Source organism: Scardinius erythrophthalmus, assembly GCF_964197995.2.
Source record: "Scardinius erythrophthalmus genome assembly, chromosome: 1".
In the NCBI taxonomy this organism is placed as follows: domain Eukaryota; kingdom Metazoa; phylum Chordata; class Actinopteri; order Cypriniformes; family Leuciscidae; genus Scardinius; species Scardinius erythrophthalmus.
This window is the reverse complement of record NC_138221.1, coordinates 39,167,357-39,194,001: the sequence shown is the minus strand read 5'-3', so window position 1 is coordinate 39,194,001 and position 26,645 is coordinate 39,167,357. Positions and strand designations below refer to the sequence as shown.

The following is a 26,645-nucleotide window of genomic DNA, read 5'->3' as shown; positions in this document are numbered from 1 at the left end:
TTATTTTTGTATTTGTTTCCACTGTAGAAAAATTATAGATAGCAATTAAAAGCTGAGTAATGTTTTCTTATAAAGAGTAACTATTTGCAAGTTATGTTACCTTGTCATACCAGTTCCCTTGAGGTTCACCTTCTCTATTTGGTAGCCATGCAGGTTCTGTGCTATCTGTCTCTTGGCCAGGAAACACAGGGACGACAAAATTCTCCAGTTCTTCATCCCTATACATGGACCATTTTGTGAGGTTCTGAACAGTATGATGAGGGAGGACTCTTTCTGAAGACCAGACATCATCTGGCTCATGAAGATCTAGTATTTGATTTTGAGCCCAGTGTTCACCAGACTGACCCTGAATCTGAGGGGTCACTACTGCGTACCTTGGGTCCTCTGGAGAGCGTCCCAGTGTTGACGGCAACTTGTAGGAGGCTTTGCGTAAGTTAACATTCGTCAAAGCATTTCCCAGAAAGGGTGAAGTGGGAGATTCACTTTGAGCCGGTTTGCCTCTTGTCATGATTGATCCATCAGGCAATCTGTAAGATGCTTTACGAAGGTTTTGGTTCAGGAGGGCACCGGACAGCATTGAAGAGGGAGCTTGCTCTTGTTTAGGATTTCTAAACAGGCCGGAGGTATTAGGTAAGCGATAGTTGGTCTTACCAACATTTTGTAATGCACTTGACAAATGAGATGAAATTGATGGCTCTGGTTCCTGTTCAGAGCTCTTAGTCAAAAGTGTTCCATCAGGAAGTCTGTAAGAAGCCTTACGAAGGTTTGAGTTCAGAAGAGCACTTGAAAGATGTGGAGAGGGTGGCTGCTTTGCTGGTTGGTTTCGGGAAAAAAGAGTACTATCAGGTAGTTTATAGGAAGATTTACGTAGGTTAATATTCTGTAAAGCACTTCCCAAGTATGGTGAGGATTTTGTTGTGTCCACGGTTTGATCAGTGCTATTGGATACAAGTGTTCCATCAGGAAGCCTGTAACTTGCTTTTCGAATGTTTGGATTCTGAAGAGCATTGGATAGCAGTGAAGAAGGTTGAGCTGGTTGTGCTGGCTCATTTCTCATTATCGTACCATCAGGGAGCCTATAAGTTGCTTTCCGGAGACTGGGATTTTGCAAAGCATTTGACAGAACAGATGTAGTAGCCTCCTCTTTTTGGCCTCCTAAATTTCTAGATATTATTGATCCATCAGGTAGCCGAAAGGAAGCACCTTGAAGGTTTCGATTCTTTAATGCATTTGACAAAGGTGAGGAAAAATCCTGTGCTTGCAGGAAAGGAGTAGGATTCCTCTGTAAAGGAGAGGTAGAAGATGCATTTCTAGATATTATTGATCCATCAGGTAGCCGAAAGGAAGCACCTTGAAGGTTTTGATTCTTTAATGCATTTGACAAAGGTGAGGAATAATCCTGTGCTTGCAGGAAAGGAGTAGGGTTCCTCTGTAAAGGAGAGGTATAGGATGCATTTTTTAAGTTAGGATTCTTAAGTGCATTTGATAATACTGATGTTTGCTGTTCAGGCTGTGACATCACCGGAGCATATAAAGATGTATTTCGCTGAAGAGGTGAGATATATGAGGCACTGCGTAATTGAGGATTTTGTAGTGCATTAGTTAGTGCGGAAGAAGATTGCAAAATGTTCTGTGGTACCTGCTGAGCTGCTGTGGGAGAATATGGAGATGTGCTTCTTTGCAGTGGGGAAGTGAGGGAGGCATTACGTAGGTAAGGGTTTTGCAGTGCATTAGAGAGCATTGGAGAATAATTCTGATTGATTACCTGAACCTCTTGAGGTGCCACTATAGAATGAGGAGATGCAGACCTTTGCAGAGGTGAGCGGTAAGTGGCATTACGAAGAAGTGGATTTTGTAATGCATTTGATAAGCCTGGAGAAGAGCTCTGAGATAAACTTTGGTTGATCTGTGACATTGGGGATTTAAACCTTGGAAGAGGTGAACTGAATGAAGCAGCAGCAAGATGTGGGTTCTGTAAAGCATTTGTTAGTAGAGGAGATGGCCCTTGTTCAACTGTCTGGGCAAATTCAGTTATTACCTGAGGCTGAGGAGTGCTACTCAATGGAAATTGTGATCTGAGTGAGGCGCGATTGATTAATTCATTATGCATAGCATTTCTCTGTGAGAGGATTGGCGATGGAGAGCGTACAGACATTGGTGAACCAGCTCTCACTGAAAGCTGAGGTGACGGACAAGGGGTTGGAACATGTCTTACAGAGAATTGTGGTGAAGGTACCCCTGGCCGTTTTATTGGAACATGTTGGTGAAAAGGTGGTTGAGCATTCATTACAAGAGGATGGTTCTGGCCTCTTATTGATTGTCTGAGAGGAACAGGACTTATTGGTACTCTCACAACAGGACGCCCTCTCCCAACAGGTCTATGAAACCCTCTCTGTGGATTTGGTGTTCCAGATGGAAAGAATCTCTTTGAGTCTTGAAAACCTGCTGGTCTGGAACCTTGTCTTGCTAACATGATGGGTGAGGATCTAGCACTCTGATTCAAAGCTCCTGAACTCATGGGTACATTATGGACTGAAGATCTGAACGGAGCAACGTTTTGCATTTGAGGAGTGCCATGATGACTTTTTCTTTGGAAAATTGGATTAACAGGAGATGGCTTAACTGTTCCCATTGGCACTTTGTTGCCACCAAATCCTCTGAATCTACGTGTAGAGGAACGAGTTGGTAGATGTTGTCTGTCACGTTGAATTCTCCCAGAAAATGCTGATGGTGATGGGGAAAGAGGTCTCTGAGATCTAGAGGCAAAGGGGGATATTGGTCTCGGAGACACCGGTCTTTGGGTAGGAGATGTGGCTCTGTGAGGTGGGTATGGAGAGCTCTCTTCTAGTGACTGTTGGCCTATTGTTGGAGACCGTGGAGGGCTCCTCCTCCGTAAAGATGGTTGTGGTGAAAAAGAACTTTTCCTGATAGATCTTGATGACATGAAAGAGTCCTGATTGCTTCTACCAATTGGCCTGAAACGAGATTTTATTGGAGGGGCAGGACTAGCCTGGGAACTTTGCCTCAGTGTTGGTCTAGGCGAAGAAGGAGGACTTCTCCTTCTCATTGAGCCTCTTGGAGACATTGGAGGACTCTCTCTTCCATTAACAAGAGGGGATGGTGCTCTAGAACCAAATGGCTTTCTCTGGGGTGTTGGAGATTTTCCCCTTAAAGAAGCTAAAGGTGATGGTGCTCGTCTGGACGGTTGTGGAGAAGAAGGGGGGCTAAATTTTCTCCTTTGAATGGGAGATAACTGCCTTTGTGCATTATTATTGTATGATGTTGGGCTAAATATTCTTGACTGCCTTGGTGAGAACCTTGGATACATTTCCTCATACATGTCAGATCTTTGGCGAGGTAGAGGGCTGCTTCGACCTGGTGAAAAATTACTTTGTCTTAAGGAGAGCTGTGGTGAGGGGAGATTGTTAAATTGTCTCATTGTTGGTTGGACATTTTCATGTGGAAAATCATGTCTCTGAAACATAGGATCTGGATAGACTAAATGAGAAGATACTGGTTCAACCATAGTGGGATCAAATCTCCTTACAGACAAAACCGGAGATGATGGTGTTGAGAGTGGTATGAGTCCAACAGGTCCAAAATAATGTCTACTTGGGACAGGTGACACTGGCATTGGAGACGAAAAGTGTCTTGCCTGAAGAACAGGTGAGGATGGTATTTGGGGTGTTCTGGTTAAAATGGGACTACCAGGTGGTATAAAAGATGCTGGTGTTTGCTGAATGAAAATAGGCGTGGGAGAAAATGACCTTTGTGCAGCTTCTGATTGCTGTGGAGTATATAAAGGAAGGCTCATGGGTGAAGCATATTGGTTCTCATATTGGTCTGGAATCATCATTTCCCCATCATTCCTGGTGAATTGCATCGGACTTGCAATTTCAAGTTTTTCTTTTCCAAACAACTTTACTTGTGGTCTTGGGAATCTGAATGAATCTTCAGTCAATATTCCTTCTGTTGGTATTTGTACATATTCATTACCATACATTCCTGAGGGTTCTGTTGGTTCCATGGCATCCTCCACTGTGTACATAAATGGCTGGTTAGCAACCATCTGATTGTCAAGGTATACTGCGTTGGTTTCTCCATTGTATATGTACTGATTTGGATTGTATGCATATGGATAACCTGGATACGTCATGTTGGCATCTGAAACACCATCATAGTGAATGTAATAATTTTGCTGATCACCATAATAGTCAAACTGTTCTGGATAGTATCCATATTCATAGTATTCCACATCATTACCAGGGTAGCCAAATTCATCTTCTACAGCATAACCCAATTCATCATAGTATTCCATACCATCAACAGGGTATCCAAATTCATCAATTCTCTGGTGCCTGTAATCATAGTCGATTCTATCATCATAATAACCATATGGTTGTCTTACATCATACTGATACTGATCGTAATAGTCTTCATCAAAATAGCCATACTCATCCTCATACATAGGATCATAATAATCATTCTCCTCATCATAAAAGCCATACTCATCTTCAGGATAATCATAATACTCCTGGTCATCTTCAAAGTAGTCATACTGATGTGGTCCTCTGAAGCGCCCCTCACCATAGCTGTCATGATTTCTGCTCCGATAACGTCCCCGGGGGTTATTTCTGCTATAACTACTTTGAACATAGTCATCTTCCTCATAGCTGAACTCACCCTCGTCATATTCATATCCTCCATTCTGATAGCCATGATATTGTCCCACACTTGACCTGTCATAACGAACAGAGCGAGATCCCAGTCTTCCAGATGTTTTGGATGAGATGAATTTGTTAGTTAACCAGTTTGCTGCTCCTGCTATCTTCCCCAGAGCCCATCCTTTACTTTTGAATTGTGCAGCTCCAGTTTTCTTTTTACCAAAGAAGCCTTTGAATTTGCCTCCCAGTCCAGAGGTGGCTGCTGCATTTTTATTTGCTTTTCCACCAATATTGAGTAATAAATATGTTCTTCCACCCTCCTCTTTTTTATTTTTGTCTTCTTCTGTTTTTGACTTTCCAAAGCCTGAAAACAACTTTGATGTACTTTGTAATGCCTTTGGGGTCATACCTTTTTTCTTCTTGCTGCCAGATAGTCCCATGAAAAGCCTAGATGTGCTTTTTAGCCCTCTTTTTGATTGTTTTGGGGCTGGCTTTGAGAAAAATGGGGACTTTCCTGTCAGACCTGTGAGAACTTTAGAAGCACCTTTTAAATTAGCTTTTGCATCCTCTTTCTTTTCAACATTCTGCTGACCCTGAAGAGCAAAGCCTGTCATAGCCGAAGACGCCCCTTTCAGGTTTATGTCCTTCATTTTACCTAGCTGAAGTTGTGGCTTTTTTGGATCAACACCTTCCTCCGCTGCTTGGCCACGCTTTGGCTTAGCTACAGCTTTTACTGCCATAGCTTTGGATGCTCCCTTCAGTGCAGCTTTCCCTTTCCCTTTCCCTCTTTTCCCACCATCATCCTCGCTTTGCACATCCTCTTCGTCTAATGCCTCACTGTCCTCAACCTCACTCCTTTCCACATCGGAAGCCTCCTCAGATTCACTAGGAGCTGGTTTGCCTTTTCCTTTTCCTTTCTTTGGATCCTCTTTTCCTTTCCCTTTAGGAGGATCTTTGCCTCCCTTTCCCCCTTTCTTGTCATCTTTTGCTGCCTTTGTATCTTCTTTTGCTTCCCCCTTTCCTTTGTCACCTTTCTTAGGTGCAGCTTTGTCTGCTTTCTTTGGTGGCATTTTATCCTTCTCCAAAAGTCATGCTAATATACGTCACTGTATCAAAAATGGGTGGTCAGTGACAGAAAACTCAAACAGTTACACAAATGGTCCATGTGGATTCCAGGTTCAACAAAAAAGTTATGAATTATGTCTAAAATTTCTCATGAATGTAAGCCCAAGTCAAAATAATTTTCACTTAATGCAAAAGCCAAAATGCTGATAGCTCTTTTTGTTCAGGACTCTACCTTACAGGTGTATTCCTCACATTTCAGAAATGTCCGACAGTGTCTTGTCCTTGGCTGTAGGGCTAATTTTGGCAAGAGATTTCCCACAGACAAAAGGCTCTTTATCTCAGGCATCCATGAATGTCAGCATCCCTTTTGTCATGTTCTACAAGCTTTTTCATGCCATGGGAAAGTACTCCAGTTACACTTTTTGTCCTCTTGAGTTTTGCAGGTAGTGTCCTTCAATAGCTCCAGATGCAAGTGTCTGAAAGTATGCGAGGGCTCCCCGTAATAGCTGCGAAGGGCACCTTAAATGTATCAACTACACTGACTTAGAGTAACATTATCTGTTTGGCTCATTCCTGTATAAATAATGCACGTTGGCTGAGCTGTTACTAAACTGTGTCTGAGGACATTTCCAAAAAGTATGGTAATGATACTGACCGAAGAGGAATATCTCCTCCATCACATCTGAGGTGGGTTAAATGTTTGATATTATATGAGTACCAAACAAATAAAACAACTGTTATTTGATACTGTCAATCATGCCAAACTCCTTTTTTTAATTTTCTGTTTTTAATTGAGTGACTTGCAGCAGTGACATTTTGATTTAAAGCAATGTTTTCAACCACCCAACAGGACTATTGGAGATGGAAATCATTTGAATTCAGTGAATATAATGAATACAACTAAATTTTTGGATTTGTTGATTTTGCTTTGTTTAGGCCAATAAAACTAAAAAAAAGTATATGTACAAATAATAAATATAGCTTGTAAATGTTTTGATTGACATGAATTATGCTTTATTATAGGATGACTTCGAAGAGTTGTGAAAACAATTAATTAGCACTTCTTTATCTTTTGAGTATATTTTTATGAGCAGGAGAGAATCCGAACAGCTATCAACATTCATTATTATGATGCTAATTCTCTGATACATATGTTTATGTCAGCTCTGAAAAAATGTAGTGGTTATCACAGACAAGAATCACATATGTACATAATAAGCTGCGTGATTATCTCTCTGTTGACCACTTAATATTCCAAGAGTTCATGACACTGGTAGAGATAAATTCTTAATAGCCGGTCTGTATTCAGTTCACTAAGAAATAGTTAAATATTAATCGGAAAAGTTCTAAATATAGAGTGACCCCATTCATTGTTTGCTTCAGATATTCGCCATCACATGCATATATTGCATATTTATGTGATAATACATTAGGTGATATTTAAACTGAACATTATTTTTATGATTTCATTTTTTTTTTTTTCTTAGCTTGAAGAGGAGATGGTTATCTAATAAAAATAAATATAAAAAAACTCTGCGGTGCATCAGCTGTTCAGCTGTTATGTTTTGAAACAAGTCCAAGAGGAGGTGGGCTGCTTTCTTTCGAGGATGTCCAATCCGTTTTTAATACACAACACGTATGACTTTACCTTTAGCTATCAATTTAACTAATAGAGAATCAATGTCTTGTTTCATTATAATACTAAATGACTAAATGCTCTTAAAGTCAGTTCAAATTCTTTTTCGGCAGGATATATACAGCACTACTTTCATCAGGAATTTAAATACATAGTATATATAGGTAAGTAAAGAGAAGACTTAAACCTGTGTAGACCCGCTTAGTCTCCCTGACGAGACGTAATGCATACCCCAAACCCTAAATGAACCTGTTTAAATCCAAGCCTAGCGATTCACCAGGCCAAGTGCTGGGTAAGGTTACAATTAAGAGGCTTGGGGGAGGACTAGATAAAATTTCAGTGGTGTTAGAAATGGTTAGAAGCGAGTTATCTAAGTGAATAAATCTATACATTGTCTCACACCATACATATAAATGTCAAACATCATCTTTGCCACGATGAAATGTCAAATGTCAGCCTCTTAACTGTGCAGTTATCCAATACTGTCTACAACCCTTTAAAGGGATAGTTCACCCAAAAATGAAAATTCTGTCATAATTTACTCACCCTCAAGTTGTTCCAAATCTGTATGAATTTCTGTCTTCTGCTGAGCACAAAAGAAGATATTTTAAAGAATTTCAGTAACCAAATAGTTGATGGGTACCATTGACTTCCATATATATTTTTTTTCCACACTATGGAAAGTCAGTTCAGTTCATCAACTGTTTGCTTATATTCTTCAAAATATCTTCTTTTGTGTTTAGCATAAGAAGGAAACTCATACAAGTTTGTAAAAAACTGAGTAACTGATGACAGAATTTTCTTTTTTGGGTGAACTATCCCTTTAAATTGCTACTTATCACATTAATGTTCAATTTATTGTTGTTTGTCTTGGGATAAGAACTCCAAAGTCACTGAAGAAACTACATTTTAAAAACAGTAAAAGCAATGACAAAAAAAAAAAAAAAAACATGAATCGACTTGTTACTGTGTCAATGACTTAACTAATTTAATGCAATTAGGCTACACCACACAAATGCAATTTTGTCACACACAAGCGCAGTGTTTGATTAGTGTAATAAACCTCCTTATGCTTGCAGATGCCAGCCATTAATTAATAAATAATAAAGGGAAATCTTTAACAAGGCACCTGGGATCTATGGAATGTCCAAGATATGCCCACATAGTGATAAATCGCCAGATATATTAAAAGTAATAATGAAAGGAATATATAATTATATACACAGCATAAATAAAATTCAAAAAATATAACCATCTTTATTATTTTTTTATATCCTAGTGAAGAAATATAAATAAATAAAAAACTAGCATTGTACAGGAAGCATACTGTCAAATAAAAACATAATAAATCATGATATTGTCATGATTGTGCCAGTAGTTGTAACGCTTACCTTGAAAATTGTTTTTAAAAAATCATTACATCTAATCCCTTTTCCAAAAGAGTCACTCAATGGCTGTATTCTGTTCTGGAATATAAGATCCGTTCTCAGAACAATTAGTGTGCTGCTCTGAACTATGCTGGGCCAACACATTGTGTGTTCATATAAGGGCTGATCTATTATGTTTTTCCTCTGCCAAACTGCTCTCTTTCAGATGTAAAAGCTGCACACACACGCAAACAGACCTTTTTCCAAAATACCGAGATAGAACAAAAGCCATGGTAATGTGACTTGCTTGTTTTCTTATTTGGACAAAATGCATTTTAGCAGACAAAGCAAAGCATCATATCATATACCTCAGAGAAGCTATAGCAGGTAAACAATTTCTATTATTCTAGAAACTACAGGCCTGGCTCTGTATGCAAACAAACTGCCTCACCCCTATTACAAGCTAATTGTTACGAGCAGTGGCTGCAGACATCTTTCAAAGAGCTCTTGCCTCTAGATTTTAGAGGTGAGAGTGCATCACATCTACAAGGAATTTTCATTAAAATGATTCCTCATTGTGGCCAAAAGAACACTTGTTGACTTAAAAGTCCCTGTAACATTTGTGATACCAATAATTGTTCAGTACAATAGACAGTCAGCTGCCCAAAAACTCACGGGTACAACAACTTGTAGCAGGACACCCGTTTAAACAACAGTCAGAAATTTGTATCTTGTCTCCCCCTAAAGGACACATATTATTACTTTAAAATCAGCTTGAAATCAAAATTGCCAATAATTGTTTTTAATGGAACATTGCAGTGTTTATTATAAATGATTTATACTTGCACATCGTTATTTTAAAACATTCATGTGCCCTCATAATCAAATTAACTTTCCTTCGTGCAGCGACATCTGTGTTTACTGGCGTGAGGGCGGGACAACCTGTCACTCACATGACATCACAGCAATAACAAACCACAACCACCCAATCAATCTCTGATGAACAAAATCAAGTACTGCCCTACATATGTTTTTTGTAGCCTTTAGAAGCCTTTTCACACATTTTCTACTGGTAAATCACCAGGGGGCAGCAAAGGCTCTTTAAAGAAGAGAGTTTGAGATACACGTCATGTGTGAAATTACACTACGTTTGTAACAGTTTGTAACACCACACGGGAACCTCATGAAATGAAATGTCTACCTCAGTTATTCCCTACATACATGCAACTATCAATGTTGTTCATTTTGAATGAAATATTGTTATACTCATTAACTTCCCTCATACTGTGTCTTATAACAATACATTTTATTGTGTGTCAAAAGCACAATGCTAAGCACAATGCTACTTTGCCCATGCTAATCATTTCCAATGGGTCGTCTCAGCACTTTCCATGCTTTAAATACTGTAGTAGTCACATGACCTAGGCTATTTGTTAATGCTCTATAAAATAGAAAGTAAAACAATCAAAACCATCATCTTTCTATTGAGTCTTATTGCCCAACTGAGCAATTATTAACATCAGTTAAAACTGCGATCAAGAATAAAGCAAATACTTTCACTAACTTTTTGAAAACTTCAAGAAAGGTCATGCAGTTTATTTCACTGGGCTTGTCTGTGAGCAATCTCACAGTATCTATGTGATATGGCTGAATATCAGCACTGCTGTGATTCGACTGTAGGCACAAGACGCCGTAGGTAATCACAGCCTGCTCATATTAGACAGTTAATTTTTTGGGGAAAAATTTTATTTACTTATCAAAGATGCTGCAACAAATCCCCCTTGAGAAGAGATGTTTAGAAATGAGGTTAATAGAGCAATTTCTGGGGCACAAAAGAGAGTTTTCAGCCAATCGGATTCGAGAACCAGAACGAACTGTTGTAAATGTAAATACATTTGCTCATTAGAAAAAAGAAAGAAAGAAATGGTTTTAAGGAGCCTCCTTCTTCAGTAAGTTACAAATAGCTAATTAAAAGTTTAGCTACATTTCAGTTCACAATGTCAGACTGCCGTATTCAGACCATTCCAGCATATTCAGAACCTCACGATCAGCACAGCAGTAAATGATGCAGAATATCAGAATGAAGTAAAAGCTGAAGTGCACAGTCCCGGCTAAGAGCACACGAGCACACACACACACACACACACACACACACACACACACATACAGCACCATATGGCCCCAGCATCAAGTGTCATGTTTACAAGCGTAGCCCATTGGCACTACACTCGTCCTTCTTACCATTATCTTTCCATCCGAACTCATTCAAAGTAACTCCAGCGTAGAAACGTAAATTCTCAAGTTATTCCAAAACAGTTTCTTGCCATCCTGCTCGTCATTTTAGCGTTTTGAAATGTGGGCTAATTACACAAAGCCCCATCAAGCCTGAAGTGGAACAGCCTTCCAATGGCTTGCTAGTTCCCCACTCCACACTTGTCTGTTGTGTCGTACAGCCAGAGTGCCTCAGCATGCATATTTAATGTCAACTATTATGCTAGTTTTCTGTAATGAATAGAGTAGGCAGCTCTAGGTTTTCAGATAAATACAGAAAGCTAACAGTTAACATCTTGTGACATAAAGAGTGCTTCTGAGTCACCACCCATGTTTAAGTTGTGAGTTGAACTTACTGGTGTGCTGCAATCATTTAAAGTCTTCACCACATAACCATACTTTATTACAATGCATAAATGTAAGTTTCATACTGGATACGCTACATTTAAAACTCTCTTAGCAAGTTTAAAAAACATTTCTAAATGTTCCTTGGATGTGTGTGCAGTAAAACATCACAATCTCATCACCTGATCCATTTCAGATGCAATTAACCCTTCACAATGATTTAAATGGTTAACTAATACACCATAAAATGTGAAAAATAATCAACACACCTGGTGATAAATTGTTGTGTTGAAGTTCAACATAATCGGCTGCTCCTTAGAAGAACATGATCTTCTCTGGCTATCTTAAACTGGTATGGTATAAACTGAACTGAACTGGATGTTCTTGTCTTAAGTGCTTTAAATAATGAACTATGATCTTTTAAGTCTGTCATGTTGGTTTTATGGGATTGTAAAATACAGCTAGCACAGGATTGGTGGAATCTGCAAATCTTTGGTCACTGCTTTGTGTTGAAACGCTTTTCTTTAGTCACTTTACCCTGATAGTCTTATATATTTTCAATGTCTTTTATACATTTATGTTCTGTCTAGTTGTGCTTCATCTGACTGTCTGCAAGAAGGAGTTCACATGATCAATGTCACAAATTTGGTTAGTGACCTAAAAAAGTGCAGAATATGCAATATATCTTATCACATTTCTTCTTTTTTTTTTGAATGTCAGATTTTTCACAGTCTCAGACTTTTATTCCTTACTGTACGTCCAATTCAGTAAAAAAAAAAAAAAAAAACATTATGAAAGGCACAAATAAGAACAAAAATCTGAATATTATTTATTTGAATGGGTTTTGTCAGGATGTTTTCATAAACAAAATAATCACTTTTCAGTGGCTGACCACAGGTTCTTCCATGACGTTCTGTGAAACACTGCAGTTGTTAACAGAAAAATGTTCTGTTGTGCATGTATCCAATGTTCTGTTGATACTGTAGAGGATCTGAAGACTAGATTTTATTTCTTCACGATCTGAATGACATCCTCGTGTTCCATGATGTGTGTCAGTCCTACTCTCTGAGGACTGTACTTTGTGCTTGTTCCCTATGATCCAAAAAGACAGTAGTTGTTGAAGAAAAGCACATACGGAACAAAAGCAAGACTATGTTTCACTACAGGCGAAGGAGAATCTTACCCAGACAAGTGCGTACTTGAACTGGCTAGCTAATGTCCTGTGGATTCTGTGACACTGGAAGAAGAGGCGCAATCATGAGTTCATACAAGTGATTGACACATACAGAAGTGGCCAAAAGTGAGGTCCGGCCTCGGAAAATTGACATCTTCACACTTTATTCAAATATTGTTAAAAATGTGTTCAAGATTTCGTAAGCTTATTGAGTAGTTGTGCTTGAAGTCAATGTATAAGGCAATGAAACATACCAAATTGTTGGATATAACTTTTGGCAAGGCTGTCATATTACGAAATTATGAAACAACAAAATATTAAACACTATGTTGTAGTCAAAGTATGCTTTTTCCTGTGAGCTTTTTGTTTTTCTATGCATTTTTTTTTTTTTTTGCATAATAAAATAAAACCAGTAGCTGTAATTTCCTCATTTCGTCAGATAAATACCTTAACCAAGTGTAATGTTTTGTTCTTCCATCATATTTAAAACATTTTCCTCATATTTTGATGGTTTCATCAAACTTTTAGGGTCATTAAAAACAAATATCTCATCCGGATATCACTTTTGGCCACTATAGCATAAAGTATATGATGACGATTTAGTTAGACAGCATATAAAATATAAATACACAGGTATATTTTTACACAGTGCACAACACTTCATCATCTACGATGCGGTTTTCTAAAATGAATAACTATGAAAATGTTTTGGTTAAAGGTGCACTGAGTGTGTTTTTCCACAGGTTGACCACAGCGTAATGCATAAATAGTTGCAGGTAATACAGAGACATACCACATGTTCAACTGATGCTCCTCGTCTCATGATTATAGGGTCACCGAAATCTGGTCGTGCTACACAACAATAAAAAAAAAAAAGGAGGGTAAGAATTGGAGAACAAGAACACAATAATTATAGAAATTAAAATATCTATACTGACTTTTATTTTTAACAGGAAATGAACACCAATACACCTCTTCAAAATGAATGCTTTGTAAAAAAAAAAAATACTGTACAGCAAAGAAACACGGCACTTGTTCAGTTCTTATGGCAATCTCTGAAAGGGAACTTCCCAAATTTATGTTAAGATTTGAATTTAGGAGGAATGCGTTAATACCAAAATCCGTATCACCTTTTCAAGTGGATGGAAAGCAGCTTCCCCACCAAAATAAACCAAAATCTGATGCCAAACAGGCTTGGTTTACACTAAAAACTCAAATAAATCATTGATAGATTACAATAATCTAACTCTAATCTCAATTAAAATGCTAAAAAGGAACATTAACTTAATGTATCAATACAAAACAAGCAGCTTTGTCATGATTACCGCAGAAATACTGTAAATAGAGGGAGGCCTTCAAATATGTTGGACTACCAGGGGCCTTTGAGTCAAAAAGGTTGAGCAGCACTGCTCTAGTGTGAAAGCCCGCTTAAATTTTAAAAGACTCAAATATGAGGACAAAAAGGCACACCTCCTCTCTTCTTGGTGTATATGCAGATCAGAGCCAGGTATTCCCACAACTGCTCAAGGAGGTAATCTAGATTCAGTTTCATGCCACAGCTGATCACTACACTGTTAGGTCTATGGGCCAGACGATCCACTTCCTCTATAGAAATCTGGTCCACTTTGTTGTACACCTGTAACAAGATTAATCATATTCAAGTTTGCCAACATACTGTTAAATCTGAGAAGCTTCGCATTAGGCTGATACTTGAATTGAAATATATACTCACATATAAGCAAGGCATGTACACTCTGTTGCCCACAATGACATCGATAAATTCATCAGGAGTGCTGTCCTCTCTGAACAAAACCTCAGCATTGAAGATTTCTGCAGTCAAGTTAAGGTAGATGTGTCTCTCTTCATTAGAGGAAAATTAAATAAAGTGACTAAACTGGGCAAAAGGATACTGTACTCATGAAGAATGAGCTGAACAAGCTTCTCAGAGCAGTGTGTGAGGGGAACCGTTGAATTGTACGATAAGCCACCACCTTTTTTAGGCTGAAAAACAGATATTTTATATGTGAACAGATAAAAAAAGGAATGTTTCATATCTGTGCGTAATCCTATTAGTCTCTAAACAGTAAACAGTCTCGGTATTTCAGAAACTTTTTTTTTCAAAAGGACAATTTCAGTGTCACACATGATCCTTCAGAACTCATTCTGATATGCTGATTTGCTGCTCAAGAAACATTTCTTATTACTATCAATGTTGAATTTTATTTGAATGTTGAAATTCTTTGATGAAAAGAAAGTTTAAATGACAGCATTTTTCAGAAATAGAAAAATGTTGTAACATTATGTCTTTACTGTCACTTTTGATTAATACGTCCTTGCTGAAAAAAATTATAATTTTCTTTAAAAAAAAATCTTACTGGCCACAAATTTTTGAAAAGTTTGGATAATCTGTGACAGCTTGACGCTTTTGTCAGTTGCATATTATCGTCAACTAAAATGTTATTTTCAACAAAAAAAAAAACATGGTATTTTGGAGAGAGTAAAGTGGGCTAAAATTAATGTATGAGACTCTACAAAATATTGACTAAATTTAAAGGACATGTTAGTCAATAGACAAACTGAAACACTGACCTTAAAATAGATATTTGGTTTGGGCCGGTTGAGTCTAATGCCAACAGTTTCAAGTTCTTTTTCCAGAAGTTCCCTGAAGAACAAAACATGAATCATCAAACAGAACAATAGTGCAAATATGGCAAACATTCTCCAAAGACTACAGCCTGGTTTCACAGATAGGCCTTAGATTAAGCCAGGATTAAGTTCAATTAGGACATTTAAGTATCTTTTATAAACGTGCCTTAGAAAAAAACATTACTGGTGTGCATCTTGAAACAAAACAATGGCATTTTATTTTAAGATATGTCAGTGCGAGTTGCTTTCAGTTAAAACTGCTCGAACATGCAGTTTAGTCTGGGACTAGTCTTTAAAGGGCCACGTTGTATGATGTGTTGACGTAATTTCCACTGAGACAGGAAGCTAAGGCGGGACATATTGAATGGCTCCTCCCCTTTTCAAATAGCCAATAGCGTTTAGTTTACCTAACAGACTGCGAGGTGTACTTGACAGCACCATGGAAACGAATCCGAGCGCTGATACATTGGATTCAATAGTAATGTTAAGGCCCGTTCACACCAAGCACGATAACTATAAAGATAACGATAAAGATAACTATATATGCGTCCACACCAGCGACCGATAACGGTCTTTTTATTCTAAGCACGCGCGCCCGGATGATCCAGATCCATTTTAAATGCGCGAGACCTTTAAATTAGAATGGATTCTGATTGGCTGTCAGTGTTTTATCGTTCGACAGCTGGAAAAAAATCGTTCTGAAAGTGATCCCAACGATATCGTTCCTCATATCTTTATCGTTATAGTTGTGGTGTGAACTCTGTTATTCTTTAATATGGAGAACGATTTTTAGAATTATATCTTTATCGTTATCTTTATAGTTATCGTCCTTGGTGTGAACGGGCCTTAAGAGGTGTGAATAAATTCTAGCTATTTCATTCTGAAAATGGAATCGAGCGTTTGAGCAACCGAACACACATCTCCAACCAATATTGCTCTGTGAAGTGACAACAGGAGTGATGTCTGGTTCGTGAACGAATCGTTCTTTTTTTGTGAACCGGTCGAACCAGTTCACCAGATCGAGCTGAATCGTTCGAAACAGAGTCATCGCTGATCCAGTTTTCTAAAGTTACTCGCTTTCAGACGTGCCTGAAAGTCACGACTTGAAATAAACAATATCCCGGCGTGTATGTTACTCCAGTAGCTCCGACAGCTAACTGATGGAACTCATGAGCACGAGCAGCTGACACTGAGCATGCGTTTACCGCCGAACGTACAGTCGAGTACAGCCATGGTCCCTTTGGCCAGGTGGTATTTATAGCGTAGGGGGCGGGAGTCACGGGACACTTTAGATTCTAGAGAGCATTTGATTGGACAGAAGATGTGATGAGAAGCTGAAGCACGCGGTGACGTCATAAAAATCCGTGATCCATTTTAGCGCAAGTGGGAGATTGTACGTTTTGAATGCTTATATCTCCTAAATGTGAATTTCATCATTGTTTTGGAACATACCAGCTTATTTATAACATTAAGGCTAACATATTCAGCCTAAGAGCTAAAAAAAAACTTAAATTTTGATTTCAGGGGGCCTTCAAGCCTTGTCTGTGAAACCAGGGGTAAATATTTCAACTCACCTCTGAACCTCTCCTTTAGTTGCATCCAACATCATGATGACCACATCTGCAGTTCTGGCCACAGCAATGACCTGTCTACCTCTGCCCTTACCTTTCAAGCAAAGATTCATGAATTTAAACGCATGTCAAAATATGTTACACATAAAAATGTACATTACAAAAGAAAATACCTTGTGCAGCCCCCTCAATGATACCAGGCAAATCCAGCAGCTGTATGTTGGCACCTTTGTACTAGAATTGAATTTTTAACAAATTAAATTAAACCAATATCATGTCAGATATACATGCTTATGATATTATGCAAAACTAGATATTATATCATACTATTGTAATTACTATAATAACAATAGTAATGATATACGCAAAAAGAAGATATAAATAATAACAGAGAGGAAAGATAAATATTTTAGCATAAACGATACCTCAATGACACCTGGAATGCAGGTCAAGGTGGTGAACTCATAAGAAGCCGCTTCACTTGCTGTTGATGTCATTAAACTGAGAAAAGTAGACTGCAAAACACCATCAATTAGACTAGAGCACGTCTCGTCCATCCGAAATATGGCACAGTTGGTGTCATTGTTACCTTGCCAACTGAGGGGAATCCAATCAGAGCCACTCTAGCATCGCCAGACTTCATAACATCGAAGCCCTCACCTTTGGCTCCAGCTGACTTTGAGGGCTCCAGAAGCTGGGCTCTGTACTTGGCTAACTTGGCTTTCAATAAACCCAGATGGTATTCAGTTGCTGCAAAACAAGTTGGGAAATAATCAGGATTTAATTGATGAAATAAGCAGACACAAAGCATCAAAAGGCCCACTGTACATTTAAACCAGGCTCTCTTGACTTACCTTTATTCTTCTGTGTTCGAGAGATTTCTCTCTCTATCTCCGCTATCTTTTCCAGAATCCCCATTGTCAATGAAGTGTGATATGTTTCCTAATGTGAAGCCTGTGAACATTACAGTAGCATGAAATAAAGCATGTCCATCTGCTCTCTAGCTACGTTGTCAGTAGTAAGCTAAGCTAGTAGGCACTTATATCAAACTTATCAAACACTGTTGCAGATTGATATGTGATGTCATACAAATATCATATCAAATGGCTACTTATACAAAGTCAACACTTCAGAAAGTATTAGACACTGTCACTCGTGTATTTAAAGAAGTAAATGCTGTGATAATTACAGTTTTAGACAGCCCGAACTCTGCGGCATGGACTGCTGGTGACGTCACCGCTCGCTGGTGGACACAGTGCTGCACAGAAAGTGCTCCGGTGTGAAACTAACTCTATAATGTTTAAATCCTGAACATTTTTTTTTTCATATAGCGCTTACATTTATCGTCATATGTCAGTTATATTTTACCCGTTGTTGCCATACTGTTGATAATTTACACAAGACCAACATATGTTTGACAACAAACGTTCCTATCAATCATGCATTACAGTGGTTGGAATTCAATTCCGACTCATTTCCGCGAATCGGTTCATTCGAACAGTCGTTTCACAAAACCGATTTAGTGATTATTTCACGTAGACATGTAATTACTTCGGATTTTCGTCCCTTACATACCGTTGTGGAATAATGTTCTAGTAAAGCCAGGTGAAGGCACATATCGCCGTTCATGAACAATTCAGTTTGCTAATTGAGAAGAACCGACTGAACGATTCGCTCACATGGGAAGTACACAAGGTTGCCAAGTCCGCGGTTTCCACGCGCAGTTCTTTTAAATGGTTGCCATGGATTTATTTTCCCCCAGGGTTAAAGATTTGACAAATTATTATTTTGAAATATTTTACTCTACCCAGCATAAAACTGTGTTAGACTGGTTGGGAGAAAAAGAAGAAAGATCAAGATGGAGAATATAGCATTAGAACAAGATCTTAAAACTGTAAATAGTCTGTTATCAAATAGTTAGAAAAATAAAGGATAACTACCTAATCCTAAGTTTTTTCTTCCAGACAGTTGATGGCACCCATTGACGTAGGGAAAAAATACTAAGTCAATGGCTACAGTCAACTGTTTGGTTACCAACATTCTTTAAAATATCTTCTTTTGTGTTTAACAGAAGACACAAACGTATACAGGTTTGGAACAACTTGAGGGTAAGTAAATGATGACAATTTTCATTTTTGGGTGAACTATCCCTTTAAGACTCGTTTTGATTGGGCTGAGTTTATCACGGAGATCTGGCAACCCTGGTACTACATAACACATAGTCGTGCGAGTTTAAACATGGCAGCTGCCGCCGGGTCGAGATCCTCCACGCAAAATAACGCTGGTATGGAGGGTTTCTCTTTCCCCGTGGTTGACAGACCACCTGGGGACAGTACGAGTAAAGACCCGACCACTACCGGAGAACCGAAAAAGAAACCGTGCCGAGCGTGTACGGATTTTAAATCATGGATGAAGTTGCAGAAGCAGACGTCCTCAGTCTCAGTGCAGGTGACAGTGAAACTACAATTTTGAATGAGAATCAGGAGTAAAACATCTGTGTAAACAAAATAGATGACAACTAAACACATGCATCTTTGATGAACTTATATCGACTTGTCAGTACAGTACTAAAGGTTTGGATTTTTTACATTTCAGAATTAGGCTACATTTTAATCTTTCACCTCTTGCACTATAGTTTTACTATAGTAACACTAAATTTAGTAATAACTATGGTGTTGTGGTGGCAAGCAAAATTCTATCACTGAATTAGAGACAAACAGTCACACAGATGGCTGCAGAGTGTGACAGTGAGGGAAGGGCATCCTTCCTCCTTTATAGTCTGAACTCCCAGAATGTTATCTTTGTAGGCCAATGATGGTATTTTCAACCATATGTGGAACATTCTTTAATATTGTAGATTCATAATAAAAAATCTATTTGAAATAGATTAAACAAAAAAGTTATAATTTTGGGCAAATGTAAAGACCCTTTCACACCAAAAGTGAAATAATAAGCCTCAGGCTGAAGGAAATGCAAATTCACGGTTGTACAGTAGAGGGCGCAGTTCAAACAAACCTTTCAGCTGTGCTGCCAATCTGGATTGTAGAAGAACAGGATGCAGGAGAAAAGTTTAACACTTATTTTACCAATAAGAAACTAAAAAATCATTTTTGCTTATGGTTTAACTGAATAATTGAAGGTCAGAAGCAAGTACATTGGTCAATAAGGTGAGATTAAATGCATAAAAATGTATGTTTTATTTAACATATTTAGTTATTGGAGGTTTGCATTGCATTTTGAGGAATATTGAATTTTTTTGTGCAAGTGAGATGAGTAAATGCACGCTCACATTTAGTCTAGAACTTCAATAACCATCATGTTTACACACAACGCTTCTGCACTTCGATTTGTCTCAACATGGGGTCAAGAGAGCTGTCAGTCAATAAATAGGAAAACAAGGTAACTTGCGTTACTTATTTGAAAAAGTAACTCCGATATTTTGTTATAAATTTTAAAAGTAATGCCTTTAGTTACTTGAAAAAGTAATCTGATTATGTAACTCAAGTTACTTGTAATGAGTTACCCCCAACCAACACTGGTTATAGTTACTAGTCAAGAACTATCGTTTAGCTGCCAGAGCAACACAATAATGTTGTGCTACAACAGTTGCTATTGTTTGCAGTGAACAATCATATGATATTTGAACAGGAGAGCAGGGCGGTGGAGGAAACTAAGCCTGTTGAATGCCCTCTGGACAGAGAGGAGCTGGGCAGGAGCTCATGGTCTTTTCTTCACACGATGGCTGCATATTATCCCGATACACCGACCACAGAACAACAGGGGGAGATGACACAGTTCATCAACCTCTTCTCAAAGGTTTTCCCGTGTGATGAATGCGCAGAGGACCTGAGATCAAGGTTGTCATCATTTATTGTTGAGGTTTTTATGTTTGTCCTCTACCATTTTATATTGCAGTGTTCACATTTATGTTTGGTAGCATATGTTTCAATGATCTTGTCTCTTATCAGATTGAAAACAAATCAACCAGACACTAACAGCCGGCACAACCTCTCACAGTGGCTGTGTCGCCTCCATAATGACATCAACATCCGGTTAGGCAAGCCGGAGTTTGACTGCAGCAGGGTGGATGAGCGATGGCGGGATGGCTGGAAAGATGGTTCTTGCGACTGAAATGAACATGAGCTAAAAGACGTCGCATAATGATTCTGTGGATATTAAACATATACATGTTGACTTTGCACTTAAACTTTGTTCTAATTGATATAATGATTTATCAATATACAAATGTCTAAATTGTGACTTTTAATCAAGAGTTTGTCTGTCTACAAGAGTATGGTGTTATGGCCCATACTTTATTTTTTTGGATGGTTGAGCTCTCGGTGGATGTAAATAGCCCAGAGGTAACTGGATGAACTCTGTTCAACAGCTGGAAATAAAAACGTTCTGTTTGTTTAGAGCAGTGGTTCTCAAGGCCCCTCATTGTCAAAGACTATATTTGGACCCCCTATATTTCTGATACTTTTGCTATAATGACAAAGCTGCTTATTTTCAGAGTTTTTATTTACAGAAACTTGGAGTGGCAACATATTAACATAATTATAAATAATTAAATGTAAATACACGGGTAACTGAGTGTTCTTCATGGTTTACACTTTTTATTACCCGTGTATTTACATGACTTTTCTCTTTTGTAATTTCAGGGTTTTTATTTACTCACAAATAGAAATTTCTACTTAAAATATTAGACCTAGTCTTATATATACAATGTCATGCCAAAGGCTCTGTAGGCTGTGAAACAAAAAAAAATATGCTGAAGAACATTAGGGTAAAACAACACTAGACCCTATTGACAAAATATTCTGCATGCCTCCTAAAATGCTCCATTTGGCCCGCTAGTGGGTGAAGCTGAACAGCCCCTATGAAGTTAGCAGACCCAATCATAAGAAATAACACGTGAATGGTGGAATTTTGAACATCCAAATGAAGACATTAAAGCAAAATAAATAAGGATCGAAATTATATTATATTTCATTAAATATAATATAATGAAAGAAAAATAATTACACACATAAATAAAATAATAGTGTATATAACTAAATCTACAAGGGGTGATAGAAAGCTACAAGGCACTTAACTCATGGAAAAAAATGGCTACTGTAATAGCTTTTTCATTTTAGAGAGCACAGGGGGGGGTGAAGCAAGAATTTTAAGCTCATTTACAAAAGGAGGGGGGATAAGAGTTGTCCCCCAATATCAAATTTTGACCTAGCTATAAGTCATTTCTTTGGATGGATATGTCATTAATTATTTTAAAATGGAAGTTCTTTTACTTCAGGGAAAATTGGAAAAGTATCGGTAACCCATTCTTATCTCCTTCAAATCAAAATCTTTAAAATAATTTAGTGTCATCTGAGCTGATTTGGTAGAAGTCTATCAATGTAGACACTTCTAATATGCATGTTGTTACATAAAAGATCTCAAATAGAATACACTCTCAGAAAAAAAGGTACAAAAGCTGTCACTGGGACAGTACCCTTCAAAAGGGTTCTAATATGTACCATTTAGGTACTAATATGTACCTTTGAGGGACTTATACGCACTCTTTATGTACAAAGGTGTACCTTTTGAAAAGGTAGCGCCACAGTGACAGCTTCTGAACCTTTTTTTCTGAGAGTGTAGTTACCTAAACATAGGGATGGGAGAGATGGAGAGGTGTGCAAGAATAGCAATATCACCATGTTTTGAGGTATGGCACCTAAAAAACCAGGATGGCATGTTTTAAACAGAAATCATTGTAATTGAGAATATTACCATAACTGTCCATCATACAGTAAAGACAAAAATATTATTTAAACCAGTTTTCATAATACACAGACAGACTTATTACGGAGTACAATAAAACGATTATTCCAAATACATGTCTTGTGAGGACTGAAGTTATGAGAAAATGCTAATTTCCAACACATGAGGACTTGCCTGATGAAAGACAGATAAGAGGTTGGACGACTCGAAATCACACTTAATTCTAAACCACCCACTTTCCCAAACACCGAAGAGAAGACGATGTTGCTGTTGAGAATGTAACACAGAATCAGAGAGATTGCGCACGCCTCTGACAGTGTGTGTGTGTGTGTGTGTGTGTGTGTGTGTGTGTGTGTGTGTGTGTTGTTTGCCTACCTCGACCAAGAGCCCAGAGCCTGAATAACAGTAGGAGGAAAATGGACGGAGTGGGTTCATTTGGTGCTGGGAGAGCCGGGGCTGCTTTCGACCCTTTTGCCTTTATTCAGCAGCCGCAGACCATCCTTAGAATATTATCATGGGTAAGACATTTATTTACCAACAGATAATCATATGTCAGCCTAGAGGAGACAAATATAGTCTGTGAGAATAACCCTGAGCATATCCATAATGATAACGTTTTCATCACACGCTCATTTAATAATTTAACGAGGTCAATGGGAAATATGACGCTCGTTTATTTGAGACAGGTAAGATTATTTTTCGTTTATATTGCAAATTTTGACGTGTTGATGTCACGAAGCGTTTTTGCCTCTGATGACGAGATTACTCATGTGATTCCTTCTAGAATAATAACATATAGAAGCATGAATATAGCCTAAATACACGCGCTTATTCTTGAATCATTTGTGTTGTTTCGTTTATTACTGTGAGATTAATTCGTTTATAATAGCATTATATTATTATGTAGCCTATTATATTTATCAATAGGCCTATTATCACGTAGACGTGACTTCATATAGGCTATATAGGCTATACCCTATGTATAGAGTAGGATAGTGATGAACGTTTCTCTTTAATGCAATATAGGTTTTTCTTTTCTTCTTTTTTTTTTTAGTAAGAGCATAGTGTATAAAAAATATAAGCGAGTGTCTCATTTTGAGCATTAATGTTGCTCAGAAATGCTGTTTAGACAGGCAGCCCACTAGGTTTTGATCCGCAGCCACAGTCTGCTTCTATATGACCGGCTCCTCGATTCTGATTGGTTGTTGCTTTACTATACGCTCATGTACTGTTACTTCCATTTTTGCATCAGACAAACACATCACGTGGATTATGGCTGTGCAATAAAATTCTCTTTCAGTCAAAGTTTTTTTTTTTTTGTAACTTGGTCTGTTGCTGTTGTACAAAGCTGTTGTAACTTGGTCACTATTTTACACATTTTAAATAAAGTTGTTATGGTTAGTACATTTTTAAAAGTACAAATATAGTCTCTCAATTAATATAAAACTGTAACTATAATCCTACAAAAATGATAAAAAAAAATTGTTATAATTTTAGATGAAGTATAACTTGACAGTGTAGGAAGCCTCTGTCTCTGCTTGCCATTTCATATCAACTGCCTTTACACAATAGTATTTAATGTAATAGTATTAAATGTTTAATGTCATTTACAAAGGGTTTTTAACAGCATTATAATAAAAACAAATGATTAAGTCATGCGTATCTTTTCCCCCGCAGATCTTCTCAATAGTGGTGTTTGGATCCATAATAAACGAAGGCTACGTCAACCACGGCAGCGAGAGGCTCTATTGTGTTTTCAACAAGAACAACGATGCCTGCAACTATGGAACCACCATCGGGCTCATAGCATTTCTAGCCTGCATTTTCTTCATTATCCTCGACGTGAAGTTCCAACAAATCAGCAGTATTAAAGACAGAAAGAAGGCAGTCATGCTGGACATTGGATTTTCAGGTAAACAATGAGAGCAAGTCCAAACAGACTCAGACTCTCTATGACTGCATGTTATTTTTAAGCTGTGAGATATTCATGGGGTCTGGCAACGATTCATAATCTCCACAGAAGTACTGTATTGCCTTCAGACATTGTCACTTTTATTTGTGATTTTGTCTTTTTATGTAAACACGGGGCAAACTATATTGTCATTAGTCTAATATTATTTTGTACATGATTACAGGTTTCTGGGCATTTTTGTGGTTTGTTTGTTTCTGCTTCTTGGCCAACCAATGGCAACGCACCACCCCAGATGAGCTGCCATTAAATCAGGGAGCGGATGCTGCCAGAGCTGCCATAACCTTTTCCTTCTTCTCCATCTTCACCTGGGTAAATGAGAAAATGGAAATGAAAACACATTTTACTGTCATTTCTTGCAGAACACCAATCCATTTTGAGTTCATGAGTACTTGAGGAAGTTGTTAAATCATGACCTATCTCATCGACATTAGCTTGCTCTACATACTGGTTTCAGCCCTCAGGGGATTTGGGAACATGTAATAGAATTACTTCCTTTTCCCTGGCCATGAATGAGGATAAGAATAGTGTTTGGTGGTGTGTCCTGATGTGAGAGAAGCAGTGAAAGACATTGGCTATTTCTTACAGTAACTGAACAAGAGTGAAATGTTTATCTTGTATATATATATATATATATATATATATATATATATATATACACTGTAAATGTTTAATTCATATTTCTTGCAAGACGTCGTACAAGGACCTGCAAATGTTGTTTTAATAATAATGTTATGTTTCAGCATCACTGTATAAAATTATGATTAATAAGTTATGACAACATATGTTTTTACATTGCTTTAACTCATCAAAATAAGTTAAGCAATTTTTGACTTTTTATATAAGTTATACAAGATTCTATTCATTTTTAAAGTCAGTTTAATGTAATTTAAGTTGAAATGACTTGAACATCTAAGTTGATTGTACTTAAAAATTTAAGGCAGCAACTTTTCTTTACAGTGATGTTGCTAAGGATACAAATTTAGCCAAAAATACAAAACTAAATGCCAAGTACTAGGATAATTTGTCACCAATATTTCTGTAGTGCTTTGAGAACAGGAAAAGTGGTCAGAGTTGAGAATAGTTATTTTTAAAGAGAGTTTGATAGTAATCTGTGACTTTCAGTTGCTTTCTCTTTGTATTTCAGGCTGGTTCGACTGTAAGAGCGGTGCAGAAGTATCTGCTAGGGACCGATATGACCCTGTTCACAACAGAGCACATCGATGGCAACCCTCCTGTCCAGCCCTACCCCACCGTCACAAGCACCGAGCCTGACGACACATACCAGAGCCCACCCTTTACTGAAAACCTGGACCCCACCGGCCAAACCTACCAGGTGCCAATTTACTGAAACGCTGCCGAGCAAGAGTCCATGTGCGATGTCATTGGTCTATCATTGTGGATGACTGGCACTGCTCTTCAAACTGAAGTGGTGTGACAATGTTCATAGGTAGTACCGTTCTGTGAACTTCTGTACGAGAATATGTTGATTGTGATTTCACTTTCATTTGGAATATTACGTGTTAATTTATCAGCTGGAATGAAACTGATTGAAGGGTATTAGTGTTGTATAAAAATGAAAAAGGTTACGTTGCATGTATTATATTTAGAGAGCTATAAAGTGCCATGCATCCTAAACAATTACTTATATATTCAGTTTCCATAATGTTGTTGGGTACTGTATATAAAGTGCAATATCTGAAATATGGAATCACCAAACGTTTGACACGTTCTCCAACTAAAAGCTTACGAGGGGTGGTCTTCCTGAAAGAGGGTGGAGTTTCGCTGTAGATAAGGGTGTCTTCTTAGGTGTGTAAAAATGGTGTTGATTCAATGTTTGATTTCGTGAACCCTCTAAACCTGTTGAGAACCTGTTTTTTTGTGTGGATTTCGAACAAAAAGTTATCATTTTATTTTTATCAAAGCCACGATTAGTTACATTTTAAAAGTGAGGAATACAACTATATAGTTATGTAAAAAGTTGAATTGGCATTTAAAAGAAAAATGTTATGATTTTACAAACTTGGACAATGACACCAATTGGTATGCAAGTAAATTTGAATAGACTACAAAATTACTAAACAAATTAATATTTTTATTCATCAAGGACACATTAGATTGATCAAAAATGACAATGTTGCTAAAAATTCTTTTTCCAATAAGTGCTGCTGTTT

General features: G+C 37.7%; 4 protein-coding genes across 5 annotated transcripts in view; 2 read left to right on the top strand and 2 right to left on the bottom strand.

Annotated features, from left to right (window-relative positions):
• The window catches only part of myo15aa (myosin XVAa), a gene marked incomplete at its 3' end in the record, with an annotated part of 38,341 nt that extends 37,773 nt beyond the window's left edge, over nt 1-568 (bottom strand). The window contains exon 1 of the mRNA XM_081388904.1: nt 101-568. Coding sequence (XP_081245030.1) covers nt 101-508 — 408 coding nt within the window. The 5' untranslated portion in view covers nt 509-568. The remainder of the gene's footprint in view (nt 1-100) is intronic.
• An 11,585-nt stretch (nt 569-12,153) lies between these two features.
• On the bottom strand, nt 12,154-18,442 carry drg2 (developmentally regulated GTP binding protein 2). Of its 2 annotated transcripts, XM_081357458.1 has the most exons (14): nt 18,315-18,442; nt 17,929-17,997; nt 17,594-17,693; nt 17,329-17,489; nt 17,165-17,254; nt 16,913-16,973; nt 16,743-16,833; nt 15,112-15,184; nt 14,433-14,523; nt 14,255-14,352; nt 13,993-14,158; nt 13,316-13,374; nt 12,532-12,585; nt 12,154-12,440 (listed from the first exon to the last, which is right to left on the bottom strand). In XM_081357458.1, the coding sequence occupies exons 3-14, from the start codon at nt 17,655-17,657 to the stop codon at nt 12,354-12,356; spliced, it is 1,095 nt and encodes a 364-aa protein (XP_081213584.1). In that variant the 5' UTR covers nt 17,658-17,693; nt 17,929-17,997; nt 18,315-18,442; the 3' UTR covers nt 12,154-12,353. The 2 variants fall into 2 exon arrangements, with proteins under 2 accessions (XP_081213584.1, XP_081213583.1); XM_081357457.1 differs by lacking the exon at nt 18,315-18,442 and having other exon boundaries at nt 17,929-18,015.
• A 512-nt stretch (nt 18,443-18,954) lies between these two features.
• On the top strand, nt 18,955-21,348 carry gfer (growth factor, augmenter of liver regeneration (ERV1 homolog, S. cerevisiae)). The gene is made up of 3 exons (XM_081361628.1): nt 18,955-19,187; nt 20,388-20,596; nt 20,708-21,348. Exons 1-3 carry the CDS (start codon nt 18,978-18,980, stop codon nt 20,868-20,870), a joined length of 582 nt encoding a protein of 193 aa, XP_081217754.1. The 5' UTR covers nt 18,955-18,977; the 3' UTR covers nt 20,871-21,348.
• A 1,480-nt stretch (nt 21,349-22,828) lies between these two features.
• syngr3a (synaptogyrin 3a) lies at nt 22,829-25,822 on the top strand (the record flags this gene model as incomplete). The annotated part of the gene is made up of 4 exons (XM_081387535.1): nt 22,829-23,020; nt 24,180-24,414; nt 24,638-24,783; nt 25,619-25,822. Exons 1-4 carry the CDS (start codon nt 22,919-22,921, stop codon nt 25,820-25,822), a joined length of 687 nt encoding a protein of 228 aa, XP_081243661.1. The 5' UTR covers nt 22,829-22,918.
• Nucleotides 25,823-26,645: the final 823 nt, after the last annotated feature.

What these genes read in the sequence shown, in the direction of transcription:
- gfer (XM_081361628.1), top strand. Translation starts at nt 18,978, where the DNA reads ATGGCAGCTGCCGCCGGGTCGAGATCCTCCACGCAAAATAACGCTGGT. An exon ending in CGTCCTCAGTCTCAGTGCAG is followed by an intron (nt 19,188 to 20,387) that starts GTGACAGTGAAA and finishes ATATTTGAACAG; the next exon opens with GAGAGCAGGGCGGTGGAGGA. An exon ending in GCAGAGGACCTGAGATCAAG is followed by an intron (nt 20,597 to 20,707) that starts GTTGTCATCATT and finishes GTCTCTTATCAG; the next exon opens with ATTGAAAACAAATCAACCAG.
- drg2 (XM_081357458.1), bottom strand. Translation starts at nt 17,657, where the DNA reads ATGGGGATTCTGGAAAAGATAGCGGAGATAGAGAGAGAAATCTCTCGA. An exon ending in TCGAACACAGAAGAATAAAG is followed by an intron (nt 17,490 to 17,593) that starts GTAAGTCAAGAG and finishes CTTGTTTTGCAG; the next exon opens with CAACTGAATACCATCTGGGT. An exon ending in ACTAAAGGAGAGGTTCAGAG is followed by an intron (nt 15,185 to 16,742) that starts GTGAGTTGAAAT and finishes TTTGTTCTTCAG; the next exon opens with GGAACTTCTGGAAAAAGAAC.